Raw genomic sequence first — 19,038 nt, forward strand, 5'->3', positions numbered from 1 at the left:
GTGATTGTATGTCTCATTCTGAATAAAAGTTACAAAGTATCAGAAGTTTAGAAACAAACATTGCAGACGTAAAGAAATGAATTATCAGTGATAAATATAAACCCAGAGAGCAGAATTTTAAATAAGATAAAATTTGAGATTAAATTATCATTTACAAAGCAGAAACTAAGAAGAGTATTTATGTGAACAAGTGTTTAATATATAAAATATAAAAACTCAAGTTGAAGCTAAACTCTCTTTTTGGAACACTGGCCTTCCATTTATGCCTGAGTCTTTTAGCTTTGTATACATGAAAACTTTCAGCACCTGTTCCATAGAGATCTATTTGTCCTGTGTTATTTCTGGAGAACAAAGTAGAAAATATACTCTCAACATTTTGGCTGCATCTTTTTTTTGTACACAGTGACCCTCCTGTTCTCTTTGTCATGGAACCAGTAAAGTAAAACCAATCGGTTGATGAAATGTCACCATTCAAAAGAGCCTGTGGGCTTTACACAAATTTTGAAGCAAAATAATCCCAGATTAAATATTGAAGACATTTGTTTCAGTTGTAAATAGTAGTTAATCAAAGAAAGAATACATGTGCCAAAACAATCACACAACAAAAAGAAATTACATATGAGTAAAGTTAGAAAAGGTTTATAGGACTACTCTGCAGAGACTATGAAATTCAACTCAGAGGTGCAGAAGAAGAGCTATACATTACAGCTCTTACATACAAAAAGATGTATCTTCTTTTTGATAAAAGACTTTCAGAAAATGAAAATTTGTGTTTATAAACGCTTAGTAAAAACAATAATAGTATTTTCTTGAACTAAGAGAGCTAGTGTAAAATTTTTATGAAACAAACAGCATGAATAACCGGGATTTTGAAAACCTGGGATATTTCATATGCCCAAACACCAGCAGATAATCAAATTTTTATAAAACTTTGTAAATAAAGTATGACACTGGCACTGGAAGGAGCAGGGCAGTGGCCCACAAGAAATTGACCAAATGAAAGTGTGCAGTTGGTACATGGTAGTCCCCAACTGCTGGAGGAAAAATAGTTCAATCACTTTTGTTAACAACTAACTCTGCAGTGCTTCGCGGAGAACAAAGGTAGCTGTGTTTTCCTAAAACGCATTATAGGTGAGTGGAATGAAAAGGTCTGGCAAAGGAATGTTTCTTGTTTGTGCCAAGGAACTATACATGATGATACGTGCTGCCAAGACAGTAACTTGACAGTACCTGCTTTTTTTACTATTTCTATTACAAATTGTCAAGCTATGGAACAAATTTGCTGGGTTTGTCTGTTTTGACAATTATTCATTATATTTGTTAGTTCTCTCTAAATAATGACTGGGATACATTACGTACAGTTACTGTGTCAGCTGCTACCCCCATTTATGATTACCCTCAAATATCCATTGGTTGAAAACCATGGAATCAGCCAAGTCTTACCCACTACTGTACAACAAAAGAAGCTGACACTTCTGTTTACTTATCACTAAACAGTTTTAAGGACTGTTAAAACTTTATACTTTGGATATTTAAAAATACAATAGTAAATGCTACTAATAGTTTAACCTGTGTACCAAACTGTATGAAATAATTTTGTGAAGTTTTATTTCTATAATCTATATAACTATTTTATACTATATTGATAGTTTTAAATAAAAATGATTTGGAGGTTTAAAAAAACGAATGACATTGGCATATGCGCTTATGAAAAAGTTCTATACTATAATCTATACTGATATAAATTTAAATAAGAAGTCCTTATTGAGAGAAATCTGGTTATCTCTGTTAAAATTAAAATGTACCTGTTTTCTGATCAACAGTTCTACCCAAGAATTTATAATATAGATATACTTGAACATGTACACAAAGACTTTTAGACAAGCTCATTGTGGCGTTATATGTAATAAGAAAAATGTGGCAACAAGCTAAATGTTTACTTGATAATTGTTAGTGCTGCCTGGAGGATGTTTAGTCCTCTACTTTCTGGTGATTTTAGGATAGTATTTTGTAGGATAGTATTTTGGAGCATGTGACTAGTTTTGGAGCAGAAGTTGTAATTAGAGGTTATGTAATGTAATTAAATGTTTGTCATTTCTGGACCAAATATTTAATAGGTGGTGAGGCATCTTTCAGAACATTCAGGCCCTGTGACCTGCAGTGTTTGAGACAGTGTTTGCTTTGTCAGCAGAGATTCCTGAGTGACTGCAACATGCAGAGGCAAAAGTTGAACCTATTGTTTTTTCAGCCCATGAAATTTTGGAATTTTACTACAGCTTAATTTAATCTGTCCTGATAACACAATGGCCAGCAACAGAGACTAAACAAATCAGTTATACCACTACCAAATTATATGATTCTATGTAGAGACAAAAAGCAGTGAGGTGAGATTCCTAATGTGCTGCTATGGAAAAAATCTCAAGTTTTCCATGAATCTGATTATATCCCAAGCTATCATTTTTTTTCCTTCATGTATTTTAACACATTATGTGCACTTTTCAATGAAATTAAAAATGTATTTCTACTTCTTTATGTCTTCTCCATCGCCTTATTATTTCAGATTATGTAGTATTTGTATGTATGGCTTCAGGTTTACAAAATTTTGTACAGTTAAGTTATGGACTCTGGAGTCAGGATATCTGGACTTGGATCTGGGTCTGTCACCTACAGACTGAATTGTTACTTATGTCTCAGTTTCACTGTGTATGAAACAGATAATAAACAGTTTTTCAGTAAGGTTTATTTTAATGATTTTATGAGATATTTCATGTAAAAGTATGAGTACAATTCCTATCACATAGTATGAATTAAATAAATATAACAATGCTATTACTATTAAAGGTATTTTTTGACATATAACTATAAAAGCTGCTTTCCTACCAAATTTTTTGAAATAAATTGATTGTTTATTGGCAGCTCTACAATATTTATAGTCAGCTTAGTTCTTCCTAAGGTTGCTGTCTTCTTAATACTTCAATTATGTGTATTAAATCTTTACAAGTTGTTTCATTGCAGTTTTTTCCATTAATCTGTTTATTGTTAGATTTTTTTTTAAAGTTGCATTTCCTAAATATTTTAATGTGTAGAATGTTTGGTTTTATGTTTGAACTCTTGAGAAAACATTTTGGTTGGTTATAAAATGTTGGGGGTTTATTAACTTTCACTGTGTACTAGTACTGATTATTTAAATGGAGAAGTCTGAGATAGACTTCATTTTTTCTTAGTTTTAAGTGACTTGATAGTTTTGCCTGCATATGCAAAAGATTCTTTACTTCAAATTCCAGTCACTTTATTAAGGTGTATCTCAATTTTAGTCTTGGAATATGAGGTCCTCATTCTAGCTGTACATCTAATCTGGAAAATTTTCTTGAACTGAATCTTTATCTTTATACTATGTATATAATAATATGTAGATAGACAGATGGACATCTTATATATATGTGGTTATAGTTTATACATAGTTTTATATACAGTTTATATATAGTTTATATATAGTTTTAGTTATACACACACACACACACACATATATATAGTTTCATCATTGCGACTCACTTCTTTGTGGACATTAGACCTCTTTTACTTTAATCTCTTAATATTTCAGAGACTAATATAGGGGTCACAAATCACCAGTGTTCTGTCTACTCAGTGCATACATTTTTGTTTTGTTTATTTCTATCAAGAGTAAAAACAGGATAAATAAAGGAAAAAGGAAAAAAGAAAACATCAACACAACATCAAGGAATAGTCAATTTTCCTTTCCTTGGTTATCTGCTTAGCTGGCATTGCGTACAGAGGCCAGTTTGGGCATTTTTCCTTTTGAACTAGTTAACTGGCTGTTTAGAGTAGCTATTTCTATTGTTTATGGATTTCCTAAACAATTTTTGGAGTTGTGGAGCATGGGCGATAGGATGTTTCCAAGCAGTGTCTGTAAGCATTCTTCCATTGGCACCTCCAAAAATTCCACTTGAAAAACACTTAACTAAATAGAAACTGCCAAGTTAACTTCAATCCCTGGTTGGATAGTAATACAGTAAATCACTGTTTTCAAGATTAGAGCATTAGGTTGGTGAAGAAAAGTTCATTGTAGTTTGCAAATATTATACATATATGTATATATACACACATAGATTTTTAAAAAGTTCACTAAGCTATTAAAAATCAAACATCCCTATTTTTATTTATCAGATAGTTTGAGCCTTGTCACATGTGATCATGTGATACTCTGAATTCTCTTTTTGCATAGACAAGTCACAGATTTCCTGTTACAAGTCATTAATCGTCTGTTGAACTGAATCTGAAAAAGGCTAGAACCTAAGGGAGCTCACCACTGTAAAGAGCAATAGTTGAGCAGAAATTGGTTAGAGGTGAAGATATTAAAGACACAGATGGGTGCTTTATAAACATCAGTTTGACATAATTCTAGCACAAAAAATATAAGCCTATAATGTCTTTTGAGTTTAAAAGAAGAACTAGGGGGCTCAGTACAAAATGAAAATGCAGGACCTCTTGTTTGAAAATTGTTGAAGATTTCAAGGCAGTGACAGAAAAGCATTAAACCAAGGTAGAAACTTCCAAGCATGGAGCCTTTGGTGACCACACAGGTGCACACCCATGAAGCTGGCCTCGCCTGTCAAGCAGGAATGATGGTACCATTAATCAAACAGAAAGTTCAGAATGACAATCTGGCTGGTTTTTTTTTTTTTTTTTTTTTTTTTTTGTTTGTTTGTTTGTCTTTTTAAGAAGATGCTAAATTTGACTTTGAACCTGTGATTTTAAGATGCCCGTGTCCAGCCCAAGAGCAGTGTGGGCTTAGGACTTAAGAGAGTTTATACTTGTGCCTTGAGTTATCTGCTTAGAAGTCTGTGTGGTTGAATTCTTTTCATTAATACATATAGATAATTGTAGTGTGTCTACATCATAAAAATTTTGTGAAAAGTAAATGATTTAATATATATGAAGTGCTTTACAAAGGGTCTGGCTCCTGGCAAGTGCTGCCTGAGTTTCGGCTTTGTGAGTGTGTTTGCTGCTGTGATGGGTACGACTGCTGTGATTTCATGTATGAAATTCTACTCATGAATAGAAGAAAGGAACTTAAGAACTTAGCACAGAGATTGGAGTTGAAAGAGGAGACTGTACAGGAGATAGACAAATGAGTGGTTTTAAAGTTTGAGAACAACTAGGGAAGAGTACTGTGTCATGGAAATCAAGGGATGAGAAAGCTGCAATTAAGTTGTTATTGGACTTTTTTTTTTCTTGAATGTTTTTAATTCAGGGTGGTTAGGGCAAGGCTGATTACATGAAATTAAGGGGCAGAAAGAATGTAAAGGTAGTTGGTATAGACTTTTCTATTAATAAGTTCAAAATGAAGAAAAAGTAGTAGCCTGATGGAAGGGAAGATTAATTAAGGGAAACTGTCCCTCCCATAACTCTTCAGTTTGTCATTTATGAGGAGAGTGCTTTGCCCAAGGCCTGACCTGTGGTCATTGCTCAATGTCTATTGCATGGACAGAGTTTTCTCATTTTATCCTCATAATAACCCTGTGTTATTGGGATTATTTTAGAGACCAGGACACTGAGCCATACACCAAACCATCTTTCCAATTTCACATTGTATGACTTTGAATTTCCTTATATTTCTTAAGTAACCCCTTGCCACTTCTGAGTAAAAGTTATTTCATTCCTCTTTTAATTTTATTTTTTATTTTTTGAGATACTAGGGATTGAAGCCAGGGGTGGTCTACTTCTGAGCTACATCCCCAAGTCCTTTTCTTTATTTTTTTTAATTTTGAGGTGGAGTCCCACTAAGTTTCCTAGTGTGTTCTGGAATTTGCAATTCTTTTGCCTCAGCCTCCTGAGTAGCTGGAATTATAGGCATGTGTCACTGTCTCGCTTTCTCTCTCTCCTGCCAGCGTGTGCTCTCTCTTTCTCTCTCTCTCTCTCTCTCTCTCTCTCTCTCTCTCTCTCTCTCTCTCTCTCTCTCTTTCCCTGATGATCCACAGATTCACACAATTTAACCCCAAATTTAATTGTTTTCAAAGCTGATGAACTTTTACTACTTAGTGAAAGATAGTGGGATGGCAATGGTGACAGGAAAAAATTGCTAAGAAGCAGGGGTAATAGTGTCCTGTTAAAATGGTGGAGGAGATGAGGTCTAAGCTGAGCAGTTAGGGGTGGAGAACAAGGACTCACAAGGACTCAGGATGAGATATTGACACTTCTTCCCACTCCCTGTTTTTTTTTTTTTTTTTTTTTAAGATGCTGGATAAAGACAATTGAAAGTCCTTGAGGGACCAAACTGAGAAGGGATAGAAATCTGTTCATTGAGAGTAATGAGTGAGAGAAGTGGGAGGACAGAAGGTTTGGGTCAGAGAGGCTACATAGGAGCTTGAGGTCTGACTTGAAGCTCTTTCATTTCTACCCTGGACCTGTGGTGGAGGAAATCTGATCTTGGAGATGGAGATACCATGAAACTGGTATGCACACAACATCATCTACTTGAAAGCTAAAATCTCTAGAAGGATAACCATGTAACTTTTGAAATAAGAACTATAAAGTGGGCGTTGACATTATGTTAGAAGCTTGGAGAGTAGTATGTCTGTGGAGAAAAGTGGAGATGACCAGTGCAAAGGTTAGATATATGTCACAGACATCAAAAGAAGGGAGACATGACTGGTGATCAACCAGTGTGTTGGCTGTTTCTTCTCAGTAAGGATAACCTGGAAAAAAGTGACACTATTAGACCAGCCATAAACAATGTCAGATCACCTGGAGGAAATTCAGATTACAGAGGCTGGAAGATGTCATGATTGAGATCCCTGGGCTTTTAAGATAGACACATTTGTACTCAAGACTAAAGCCTGACACTAGCTATGTGACTCGGGTGCCAGTTCCCCACACTTTTTTTTTTTTTTTTTTTTTTAATATATAGGTTTTTTTTTTAGTTGTTGAACCTTTATTCATTTACTTATATGTGGTGCTGAGAATTGAGATGCCTCACACATGCTAGACAAGCACTCTACCACTGAGCCACAACTCCAGCCCCTGTTCCCCACATCTTTAAAGTTTGGTGAGCTGACTGCATGAGGCTCTTGAAAAGAATAAATGAAACAAAGCTTGTAAAGCACTTAGAGTGGAGTAAATGCTCAGTGTTTTCTATGGTGAGACAGCAGTGCATTTTACAGGGTAAGTGCACAGGCTTTGGGATCAAACATCCTTAGTCTGGTTTCATTTTTGCAGTTTGCAGTCTGTGTGACTAAGCCCTCGTAGCCTTCTGTTTGCTTATTTCATAGTGGGAATAATCCATGCAGATTTGATTTTTGTATAGGAGATTAGAGTCAACTTTCTGTCTTCTCGATGTAGATAGCCAGTTTTCCCAGCACTCTTTACTGAAAATGTCTTCCTTTCTCCAAAGTGTGTTAGTAATGATATCAGTATGAATTTCATGAGATTATTGTGAAAAGAAACGTGTGTACTTAGCACAAGCACTGTCACTGAACAAGCACTTAATTGATGTTAAAATGCAAGCTCTTAATGCAAAAAATAATTAATAATATAGAGGGTTGAATTAAGGATTCTAATTTGTATTTGGATGACTTAATTTATATTTTATCAATCTACAACTGGTTTTAACTGAGATAAGTATTGAGATCTCTTTTTTGACATTCTTAAACTCCTTTTGATTTCAGTTCATTGGAAACCCTGGGATTCAGAAATGTGGCTTAAAAGTAATTTCTTCTATAGCACATTTTCCTGATGCATTGGGGATGTTATCCTTGGAAGGTGCTATTGATTCAGTGCTTCACACACTGCAGATGTATCCAGATGACCAAGGTTGGTGCATTTGAACTCAGGATTTAGAATAGATTTTTATAGGCTATTAGTTGTTGGTTGGCTATCTGTAGTTTTTTCTTCAGTTTTGAGATTTAAAACAACTAATTTTGTTATTATTTTCTCTTATTCTAGAAATTCAGTGTCTGGGTTTAAGTCTTATAGGATGCTTGATTACAAAGAAGACCTTAAGCATAGGAACGGGGCATCTGCTGGCAAAAATTCTGGTTTCCAGTTTACAACGATTTAAAGATGTTGCTGAAGTACAGATTAAAGTATGTGCATCATCTGGAAGGAATTTTGGGAACTCATAAAGATTTCACTTTCAGGGCAGTTTGTGCAGTTCCCATTTGGCATTAAGGCGGTATTCTAGTTAATTAAAAACCATTTATCATTTTGTAGTATTTTAATTATAGAAGGCAGAGAGAATTGGATTGACTAAAGATCTAGTGCTTCATTATTAAATCTCTGAAATTACTGTTTGTTTGCCATTTGTCTTTTCCATGAAAATGTACTAAAGAAATTAGTTAGCTGAGTTTTTTTTTTTTTTTTTTTTTTTTTTTTTCTGCATAGATTTTAGATAAGCACAGGTTATCATTATTACAGTTTGTCACTCTGTGGTATGTAGTGGGCTACTCATCTCTGATGATTTTACTTCTTGAATTTTTCCCAACATAATATTTTAAAACATTTCTAATTAAGCAAAATTTAAAGCATGATATACAATAACTGTCTTTGTAAAGAATTTCCTCAGGAGGCTAAGGCAGGAGGATCCAGGAGTTTAGGGCCAGCCTGGACAACATAACAAGACCCCTGATCTGCTGGGAATCTTAAAAAGAAAAGAAAGATATTGTTTCAGTTATTTTTTAATGTTAGTAAAAGAAATGGTTTCTTGAAGAGTTTCTGCCTTGTTTGTAGTATTGGTAATGAGTTTGTGTATGTGTGTGTGTGTGTATGTGTATGTGTATATATACACACATATATATTTTATTTATTTATTTTTGGTATCAGGGTTTGAACCCTGGGGTGTTCAACCACTGGGCCACATCCCCAGCCTTTTTTGTATTTTACTTTGAGAAAGTCTTAGGGCTTCACTAACTTGCTAATGTTGGCTTTGAACTTGTGATCCTCCTGCCTCAGCCTCCTTAGTTGATAGGATTACAGGCATGCAACACCATGCCCAGTATGAGTTTATATCTTTAATAAGCCACACTCAAAACATATTTTCCTCAATGACAGAATTAATCTCTTCCAGATGAAAATATCTAGACTCTAAACTTTACACAGATATTCAATAAGTGAGATAATTTCTGAAAGGTGTTTTAAATTATGAAGTGCTGAGTAGACAGCGTTCTCAGATTAAAAACAACAGTGCATTTTATAAATCCACTTTGTATAAAGTACTGCACATTAGACTGATGAAAGCAAAGGCAGATTAAAAGCAATCCAGGGAAAGAAGATGATTTTGTGTGAGTAAATTCATTACATATATTTCAGAATCTTCAGAGTAGCAGTTGTAAACTCACAACCAGGAGGCTGAATTCTGCTTACCAACATATTTCATTTGGTCAGTTCAGTGTTTAAAAGTTTTTGGTTTGAATGGTGTGCCTTCTGTCTACATATCTGCATCACCAGCTTTGCAACGGCATTTGAGTTTCTACTCTAGAGGCAGGTGAACCAAATGTCTCTTGGAAGTCCCTAAATTAGGACTACTTTATCAAATATTAGTATTTGTAGAAACTCAACCTCTCAAGAACTGATGATAATAATTTTAATACTTAGACAACCAAAATAATATGTTATAATGAGGCAATAATCTATTAAAAAGTTGACCTGATCTTTAGGGTGAATTTACTCCTGCTAAATAATACTAAAGTCTAAGCTCATCTTTCCTTAAAACATCATGTGGCTGAGAGGTTGCATCATTCTTTGAGATGTTCTTGAGGTGGTCCTAAATAGAATGCTGTTCTTTACAAAGAACTTGATACAAGAGAGTATACTTCAAGTTGGGAACTGTGGTACATACCTGTAATTCCAGCTACTCAGGAAGCTGAAGCAGAAGCCTAAAAGGTTGAAGGCCAGCCTGGGTAACTTAGGGAGACAAGAATCTGTCTCAAAATTTTGAAAGGACTGGAGGTGTATTTCCATTGTAGAACGCTTGCCTAGCATGGACAAGTCCTGGGTTCAATCTGCAGCTCCACAAAATCAATCAATAAATGAGTGAATAAGCTGAGAGGGCCAGGGGTACAGCTTAGTGGTAGAGCGCTTGCCTACAATGTCCAAGGCCCTGAGTTCTGTCCTGTTAAGAAAATAAATAAATAAAATAAAATATACATTTCAGAGTGCCTTCAGAATTTGTCTCAAATGCACACAACTTGAATCAAATCTAGGAGTGCACATTTGTCTCTAAGACAAAAAAAATTTAGGAAACAACACAAAAATTTGGGAAAATGCTGGGCTCCCTAGAGAACCTAATCTCCAATCCTGTAATAAAAACAAAAATTATTCTGTTGTCCTATTTGGGACTGTAGCCCTGCTGAATCATCTCTTCGGATCTTGATTAATATCTAACTTTTGATCCAGATGGTATCATTTCTGACAGGGATCTTGAAAAGCCAAAGTGTATGGGGAGTAATTCTTTTCCTGCTTTCCTTGTGAATGGTTGATTGGCTAGCATTTATTATCTGTGTTCCTGTTGTATTTCTCAGCTGCAAGAGTATAGGATTGTTTTTATAGCATCAAGTACAACCTAGCAAATGTGTCTGCTTAGTTAAGTAAACACATTAGGTATTAAGTATCATATTCAAGATCTCTGTTTTATTTAATTTTTCTTGCCCGTATTTGCTTATATTATTATTTTTGTTCATACCTTCAGGGATTTCAGACGATCTTGGCAATATTTGAATTGTCAGTATCCTTTCCCAAGCTGCTGGTGCTTCATTCATTTGATTCAGTAATATTCCATCAGATGTCTTCCAATATCATGGAACAAAAGGATCCACAGGTACCATGTTTTTTCACCTATAACCTAAGTGTTACATATTTAGCTGGCTCTAATCCTTGTTTCCATTCTTTTTAGTTTCTAAACCTCTGTTGTAAATGCTTTGCAAAATTAGCTATGGATGATGAATTAAAAAGTGTGATGCTAGAGAGAGCATGTGATCAGAATAATAGCATCATGGTTGAATGCTTGCTTCTGTTGGGAGCTGACGCCAATCAAGCAAAGGAAGCAACTTCCTTAATTTGTCAGGTGAATATTCACTTTTGTCTTTTCTGTTTTATTTGGCCCTGACACTGGCTAGCTCTTCTTTACCTCCTGTTCTTCTTTTCCTTTGTCTTACAAAAAACTGATTTATTGAGATAATTCACATATCATACAGTTCTTTATAAAGTATACAGTCTGAGTGGGAGTGGTGGATCACACCTATAGTATGGGAGCTATATGGGAGACCAAGGCCAAAGAGTTCCTTGAACCTGGTAGTTTGAGGTCAACCTGGGCAACATAGTGAGACTCCATCTCTCTCTCTCTCATTGTCTCTCTCATGCACACACACACACACACACACACACACACACACACACACATATGAAGAACACAATCCAGTGGTTTTTAGTTCAGAGTTGTGTGACCATTATAACAATCAATTTTAGAGCAATTTTTTCACACAAAAATGAAACTTCACCATCTTTACTAGTCATTCCTCATTTCTCTCCCTCTACCACCTATCCTCTTCTTCTTCCCACCCTCTGGTCCAAGCAATCACTTAACTACTTTCTATATATATTTGCCTATTATGGAATTTTAAAATAATATTTGTTCTATATAATTGTAATTATATATCCTTGACCAACATCTCCCAACCCCTACTAACCATCCAGAGTTCTGGTAACTACCATTGTACACTTGACTACTATGAGATCAACTTTTTAAGGTTCCAAATATGAATGAGAACATGTGTTGTCTTTCTGTGCCTGGCTTACTTCACTTAACATCATGTTCTCCAGTTTCATTCATATTGTCTCAGATGATAGGGTTTCAGTGTTTTTTTTTAATGGCTGAATAATATTCCATTGTATACATATACTGCATTTTCTTTATCTCTTGATAAGCACCTAGATTCATTCACATCCTGGATATCCTGAATACTGATACAATAAATATGGGAATGCAAATGTCTTTTCCATTGTGTATATATGCTGCATATTCTTTATCCATTCATTTTCGATAGGCACCTAGATTGTTTTCATATCTTGGTTATTGTGAATAATGATGCAATAAACATGAAAGTGCCAATGTCTTTTCAACATACTGATTTCAACATACTGATCTGATATATTCCCAATAGTGGATTACTGGATCATATGGGAATTCTATTTTTAGTTTTCTGAGGAGGCTATGTACTGTTTTCTATAATGACTGTCCTAATTTGCATTCACACCACCAGTGTGCATGGTTACATTTTCTTCACATCCTCACCAGTGTTTGTATCTTGTCTTTTGGGTAGTAGGCATTTTTACTGGAGTAAGATGATATCTCACTGTGGCTTTGATTTGCATTTTCCTGATGCTTATTGATGCTGAGCATTTTTTCATGCACTCATTGGTCACTTGTTTATCTTCATTACATTCTATTGTTCTTCACTGTGAAATTTCCTAGTTTATTGTACAACTGTGTTTGTGATTTGTTGTAGAGGTTTAAAGTCACAGAACTTCAGAGGTCATAGTGTCCTGTAAGTGTTGTCCAGTCAGTTCTTCATTTTACTTGTTTATCTACTTTGGCTTGTGGATAAATAACTGAATGTGCATCTCTATACAACTTGTTCTCCAGATATTCTTCACATAACATACAATTCTGTTGTTACAGTCAATTTTCAACCATTACCTCTCTGTTTTCACTTTCTGTACCTGGCGTGTTTTCCTCTGAGAACTATGGCATGTGTCCTTGCAGCTGGTGCACTGCACACCCCTAGAGATGCCATTCACACACACATCCCTTGCTCTGGCCACCCTTGAAGTATGAAATGCTGTGGTTTTTCATTCCTTCTCTCTGTTCCTTACCAAGCCATGCAAACATGTATCTGATGGTTCTCCTCCTCCTTCAAGTTCTAATCCAAACTCTCTTTCCTAAATAGAGCCTTTCCCATATCACCAAACCTTAAAGCACCATTAATATTTACTTCTTCTGTCAGTCAGTCATAATCAATGAACACCTCCTATACATTTTGTGGATTAAAAGGAAATGGAAGCCTACAGTGTTCATCTTTGTATTATTCTTTGCATATGTATATATTCAATGTTTACAAACATGCATTACTTGTATTTCAGATTTTTCTCAGCTGTATAAATTTTAGAGTTCATAATAGCATTTGGGAAAAATAGTATTCAGATAGCACTATGTCTATTTCTAGAAATTTAATAAAATTTTAACAAGGCAATTATGTGGTGATTTAATATACATTATTAAATAATCAGCAGGATACTATGTTTTCTGGTAACTTATTTTATAAGGCTTACTTTATTTAATTTTACACTTGCCTATGGATTCAAAACAATTTGTCAACTGTAAGATTAAGTTAGTGCTAATAAGTAATCATCACAAAAAGAAACAGAACTTGTAACTCATTTTCATGTACCATTATGTTTATGTATTAAAACCAAATAAATAATGAGATTATTTAAACAGTCAAATTTCTTTTAAACAAGCAACATTGCTTCTCTGTTAACAGTGCTTCTCTGTTATTATAATTAATTAAATTAGTCCCTTCAAAAATTTAATATGCTTTTATTGAGCATCTTTTGTATGCAGATCATTGTACTAATGTTACTTGGAGATACCATAGAACTGAAAAAAAAAAAAGTTGCCTTTCTAATTTCTCATTAGGGAAACCACATAATGAAAAATCACCCAAGTGGGATTGTACTACATTCCCTACAGGAAATGCTTTCTACTCTTCTCTCAATTTATCCAAAATTTTCTATACAAAAATAACCCTGTATTTTATTCCTCTTTGCACATTATTTTGGACTTTGTGCACTTGGTTGTATTTTCCCTTTTGAGAACAAAATCAGCTCTGTAAGACTGTGGGCATAGCTCAGCAGTGGAGTGCTTGCCTGGCATTTGTGAGGCTTTGAGCATGATGATCCTCAGAACTAGTGAGGAGATCTCTACATCCATGGGTTAAAATGTGTTACATTTAAAATGTATTACGTTTTAAAGAATTTATCCTACTTGTCAATTTATTTGTATCTAGCAAACAACAATCATTGATTATGTATTACAGACAGATTTATTGAATTTACCTTATTTTGTGCTGGTGCAGAATAAGGTAACCAAAAGCATTTTTCATTTATCAAGAGTTTGCATGATGAAGGACTCTTCAAAGCAAATATGGAGTTAGTCCCACTAGGTTTTCTGAGGATTTGGTAATTTCGTGTACTGGTAGAGAAGAACATGGAGGATTAATAATGGGCATGAAAATAGATGAGAACTGGAACCATACTCACCAAGTCATGGTGGGGAGAGCAAGTAGGATGACTTCTTCTTCACTGTCCCTCACCCCCATGTGGCATTTTGTTTGATTGCCATTGCTCTGATATTCGTGGCACTAATCTTATTCACCCATCTATTTCAAGAATAAGTTTTTCCTATTATATTTTGTTTTAACCTAAGACCAATCTCCCAAAAGGGAAGAAGTACATGTTTTTCCTACCTTATATTGTTTTCTTTAATAGGTATGTGAGAAAGAGAGCAGTCCCAAATTGGTGGAACTGCTACTGAGCAGTGGATCACGTGAGCAGGATGTGCGAAAAGCGCTGACCATAAGTATTGGGAAAGGTGACAGCCAGATCATCAGCTTGCTCCTGAGGAGGCTCGCTCTGGATCTGGCCAACAACAGCATTTGCCTTGGAGGATTCTGCATAGGGAAAATTGAACCTTCTTGGCTTGGTCCTTTATTTCCAGATAAAACATCTAATTTAAGGAAACAAACAAGTAAGTATTCAGATTATTTTAAATAATTCTTCTTTTTAGAAGTTTTTTTCCCTGCCCAGTGCTGAGGATTCAACCCAGGGCCTCACACATGCTAAGCAAAGGCACTACCACTGAACTATGTGTCCCACTTGCCCCTATGTTTAAGTTATTTATGAGACACTAAATATGTCTTTTATTTTCTTTTTTATTGGTTCTTTTTAGTTATATATGAGAGTAGAATCTATTTTGATGTAATTTTACAGTAGGATTAAAAAAAATTCTAATCCAAATTCTCTTTCCCAAATAGATTTGATATAATTATACAATAGGATTATAATAATCTTATTCTAATTAGGATCCCATTCTTGTATATATGCATGATGGTGAGAGTCACTGTGATGTATTCATTATGTCAGATTCATTCCATTGTCTTTCTCTTCTTATCACCCTCCCTTCTCTTCATTCCCCTTTGTCTAATTACTGAACTTGTATTAAAATAGAGCAAACCAGTGGGAGTTTTCTAAGGGGTTGCTTTTTGTTAATAGTCTCTTTTTTTTTATTATGAAAGTAATATGTGCACAGTTAAAAATACAAAAACAGAAAAAAATGTAAGGAAGAAAATAAAATAATTTATCCCTTACAAGTAATCAATGAGGACATTTCCCTATACTTTTTATACACTTACATATACATATGCATGTAAAATGTATATGCAAAAACATGCATGCATACTTTGTAATTTTCAAGTTAATATATGCTTTCTATTTCAGGTAAGGGATTTTATTTATTTACCTTTTCAAGTTGATATCTATTATATATATTATTTGTATTTTTTAACCACTTTTCTTCCACCTATTACATTTCTACCTGTTCATCTCTCTCATTTATTCACACTAAGTGTATTTTTACTACTTTTGCTCCTAGCATCCCCTAAGTTAACTTCCTCTCATGACTGCCTCCTTCCCCATGGTGGTCATACTCCATGTCTTCACCTTAGGGACTCTCTTGCTAATAACACACAGCTCCTTTATATTTTTATTTGCATATTCAATGCAAATGTGTTGATTTTACAGCCGATACTGCATATTTGCCTAGTCTGATTATTGACTTTTCCCCCTCACTTTCATGGCATGGCTAAGTGCTGGCAGAGGAAGCCATCCATGCATACTGTATATACCAAGGTCTCTAATCCTTTCAGTGAGCTCAGAAGTTCCAGTTGGACTGAAACCCCCTTGTTTTCTTATGAGTTTCATATACTCCTTCCGGGCTTTTTCCAATGTTATTCTTTCTACTTCCCTCCCTTAACCTCTTCCTGCCTCAGTACCTTTGTCACGTTTTAATAAGACACTTCCACCCCTGTGAAGTCTTGGGGGAAGCTCTTCCTGCATGTTCCCATCACACCCTAATTTCACCTATATCAGTACTTATATCATTGTATAATTGTATTTTTTCTTTTTACAATCTACCTTTTGGTAGATTATAAACATCACAAAATGAATGTCAAATTTGTCTGCTGTTGTAACTTCAGCATGCACTTTGCACATAATAATAGATCATTTAATATTTATAATGTTGGCAAAAGTAAAGAGTTGGTAATACATGATGTTGAAAACCATCAGTGGAAACAAGCATCTACACGCTGTTGGCAAGAATTTAAATTGTCCTCTTTTGAGGACATTTGGCAATGTTCATTGCTATTTCAGTGTATGTATACACATTGTAAATATTTTTAATTGATACATAAAATTATACATATATGTGGTGATACATGCTTTTTGACCCAGAAATATACCATTAGGAATCCATAATACAGAGATTCTCTGTGTGTACAAGTGAACCCGTGTAAGGATGCACATTAAAACATCGTTTATAATAGCAGAAGTTTAGGTGAAAAAATCTTAAACATTCCGTAAAAGGAACTATTCAAATAAATCATGAAGTAGAATGTTTTCATTAGCAGCTGGTCTAAGTAAAGAGCATTTGGATTCATAGCTTTAAAACATTTTTCAGCTACTACTTGACAGAGTCACATGTTGTACATGTAATGTGAGCTATGAGAGAGTAATATTTGTAGAAATCTTCTGGGCTATTGGGTAGAACAATAAGGGCTTTGCCAACTTAATTTTTCACAGTAGAGCACAATAGAAAATGTAATGAAATTTCAAGAAGAATGTTAACTTTGAAATTCCATCAAATTTTCAGATAGAATGAATCACTCAGCAAAACTTATATGAATAGCTCTGTTATTGAATCAGTATCTTCTATATTCTAGACCTTCTGCTAAGCATTTAATATGCATCATTTCACTTAGTGTTTTCTATAACTCTGTGCTGAATATGTTGTCATTTTCAGTTTCCAGATGAGGCGATGGATACTCAGAGAACTTAGTGGCATTACTAAGATTTGGACTCAAGCCAATCTGGCTTCAAAGCCCAGGCCCTTTCTTGGATCAAGTTAGTTTCATACAGATTCAATTTTGTTATCTATACCAAAGCTTTGGATAAATGATTTTTAAACAATTTAATTTGCCACCTGGTAATTATTCAATTTCACTATGTATTGTAAAGTAACTTTAGAAGGAAGAATAGAAAATCCTCCATAAGAATGAGGCTGAGGCAGGAGGAGCATAAGTTCAAGGTCAGCCTCAACCTGAGCAACTTAGCGGAACCTTATGCAACTTAGAAAGACCTTGTCTTAAAAAATTAAAAAGCACTGGGGATGTATCTCAGTGGTAAAGTACTTCTAGGTTTGATAATAATCCTCCACTCCCTAAAAAAAAGAATAAGAATATAAGCAACTTTGGTAAGATATATGTTCATGTTCCTATAATTGTTGATTTCTAAGGTGTTGATGTATTTCTTTATTTTTAGATATAGGATCTGTACTAGCGAGAATGGTGCTCAGGTATCAGACGAAAAGTACTGTGGAAGAAGGAGCAGCTTCAGGCAGTGTTGGAAATTTTTCTGAAGATGTACTTGATAAATTTGATGAATGGACCTTTATTCCAGATTCTTCTATGGACAGTGTGTTTGGTCAAAGTGATGATCTGGATAGTGAAGGTATTTTTAGGAATCACGGTTCCCTTTGTAGTCTACCCATACACAGTGCATTGAACAATAAGAACTGAGACTAAAACCTGATTAAATTTATCTGGAAAAACTCCAGTAAAAATGCGCTCATTAGCAGGAACAGTTTCATCTCCTAATTCCAGTTAAAACAATGGCTCAGGAAGATATGTTTCTGCATTTCCAAGAGTTATGCAGACTGATCAGCCAATGGCAACTCACAATGACAAAACTGACTTAGTCTGTAACTACTTTCCATGTTCTCTCCTTAAGGAGATCTTTTTGTAGATCCTTAACTTTGTTAAAGATAGTGATACCAACCTTCCATGGGTATACATAGGGATTCAAGAATAGGTATGTTAAGTGTCTAGACTATGCTTGGCAAATAGGAAGTGCTGAGTGAAACAACAACAACAACAACATCAACAAAAACCCCTGTTTTACCTTCATAATGGTTAAAAACAATTTTAATATTTTAATAGCTTATTTGGCATAATTTTAAAAAAGTTGACATAGCAAGATGTGTAATGATAGTGATTATGGCTGACATTAGCAAAAATGGGACAAGTTGTTTTTATTTAAATTAACATTGTATGACTGAAAACTTTGGGTAATAAAGTATAGTTATTTGAGGAAGGAAAAAGCAAAATTTTTTGTAAAATATCACGTTTCAAGTCCAAGTTTTTTAATAAATCAGTTTTCCTGGGATATTATTTATATAAATTAGAATGCATTCTTATAAGTATATATTTCATGGGCTTGGAGCATTTATTCATCCGTGTAATCATCACTACTATCAAGTTATTGCAGCAATTCTGTCATCCAAAAGAAATCCTTTGTATGTCTTCATGAATAATGCCCTTCTACCTTGACCCGTCACGAACTTAGCTCCTTTCTGTTATTATAGGTTACATTAGTGTTTTGTCCAGTTTCATATAAAAGAATCATACAGCATGTACACTTTTGTGCCTGTTTTCCAGAGTTGTATCATATTATACCCTCATCAACAATACATGAAAATTCTAATTGTTCCACTGTCGATCAATATTTAATATTGTCAACTAATTTAATTTTAGCCATTGTAGTGGAGGTATAGTCTTAACTCATTTGGTTTCATTTTCATTGCTTCAAATATCAATGATTTGCAGGATATTTTCATGTTCTTATTGGCTACTC

General features: G+C 34.5%; 1 protein-coding gene across 1 annotated transcript in view; it reads left to right on the top strand.

Annotated features, from left to right (window-relative positions):
- The window catches only part of Lrrk2 (leucine rich repeat kinase 2), a 137,851-nt gene that overhangs the window by 47,122 nt on the left and 71,691 nt on the right, over positions 1-19,038 (top strand). Inside the window, 6 exon segments of the mRNA XM_047549523.1 lie at positions 7,686-7,830; positions 7,963-8,102; positions 10,703-10,831; positions 10,907-11,077; positions 14,560-14,818; positions 17,668-17,856. Coding sequence (XP_047405479.1) covers positions 7,686-7,830; positions 7,963-8,102; positions 10,703-10,831; positions 10,907-11,077; positions 14,560-14,818; positions 17,668-17,856 — 1,033 coding nt within the window.

This window comes from Sciurus carolinensis, chromosome 4, assembly GCF_902686445.1.
Source record: "Sciurus carolinensis chromosome 4, mSciCar1.2, whole genome shotgun sequence".
Taxonomy (NCBI): Eukaryota; Metazoa; Chordata; class Mammalia; order Rodentia; family Sciuridae; genus Sciurus; species Sciurus carolinensis.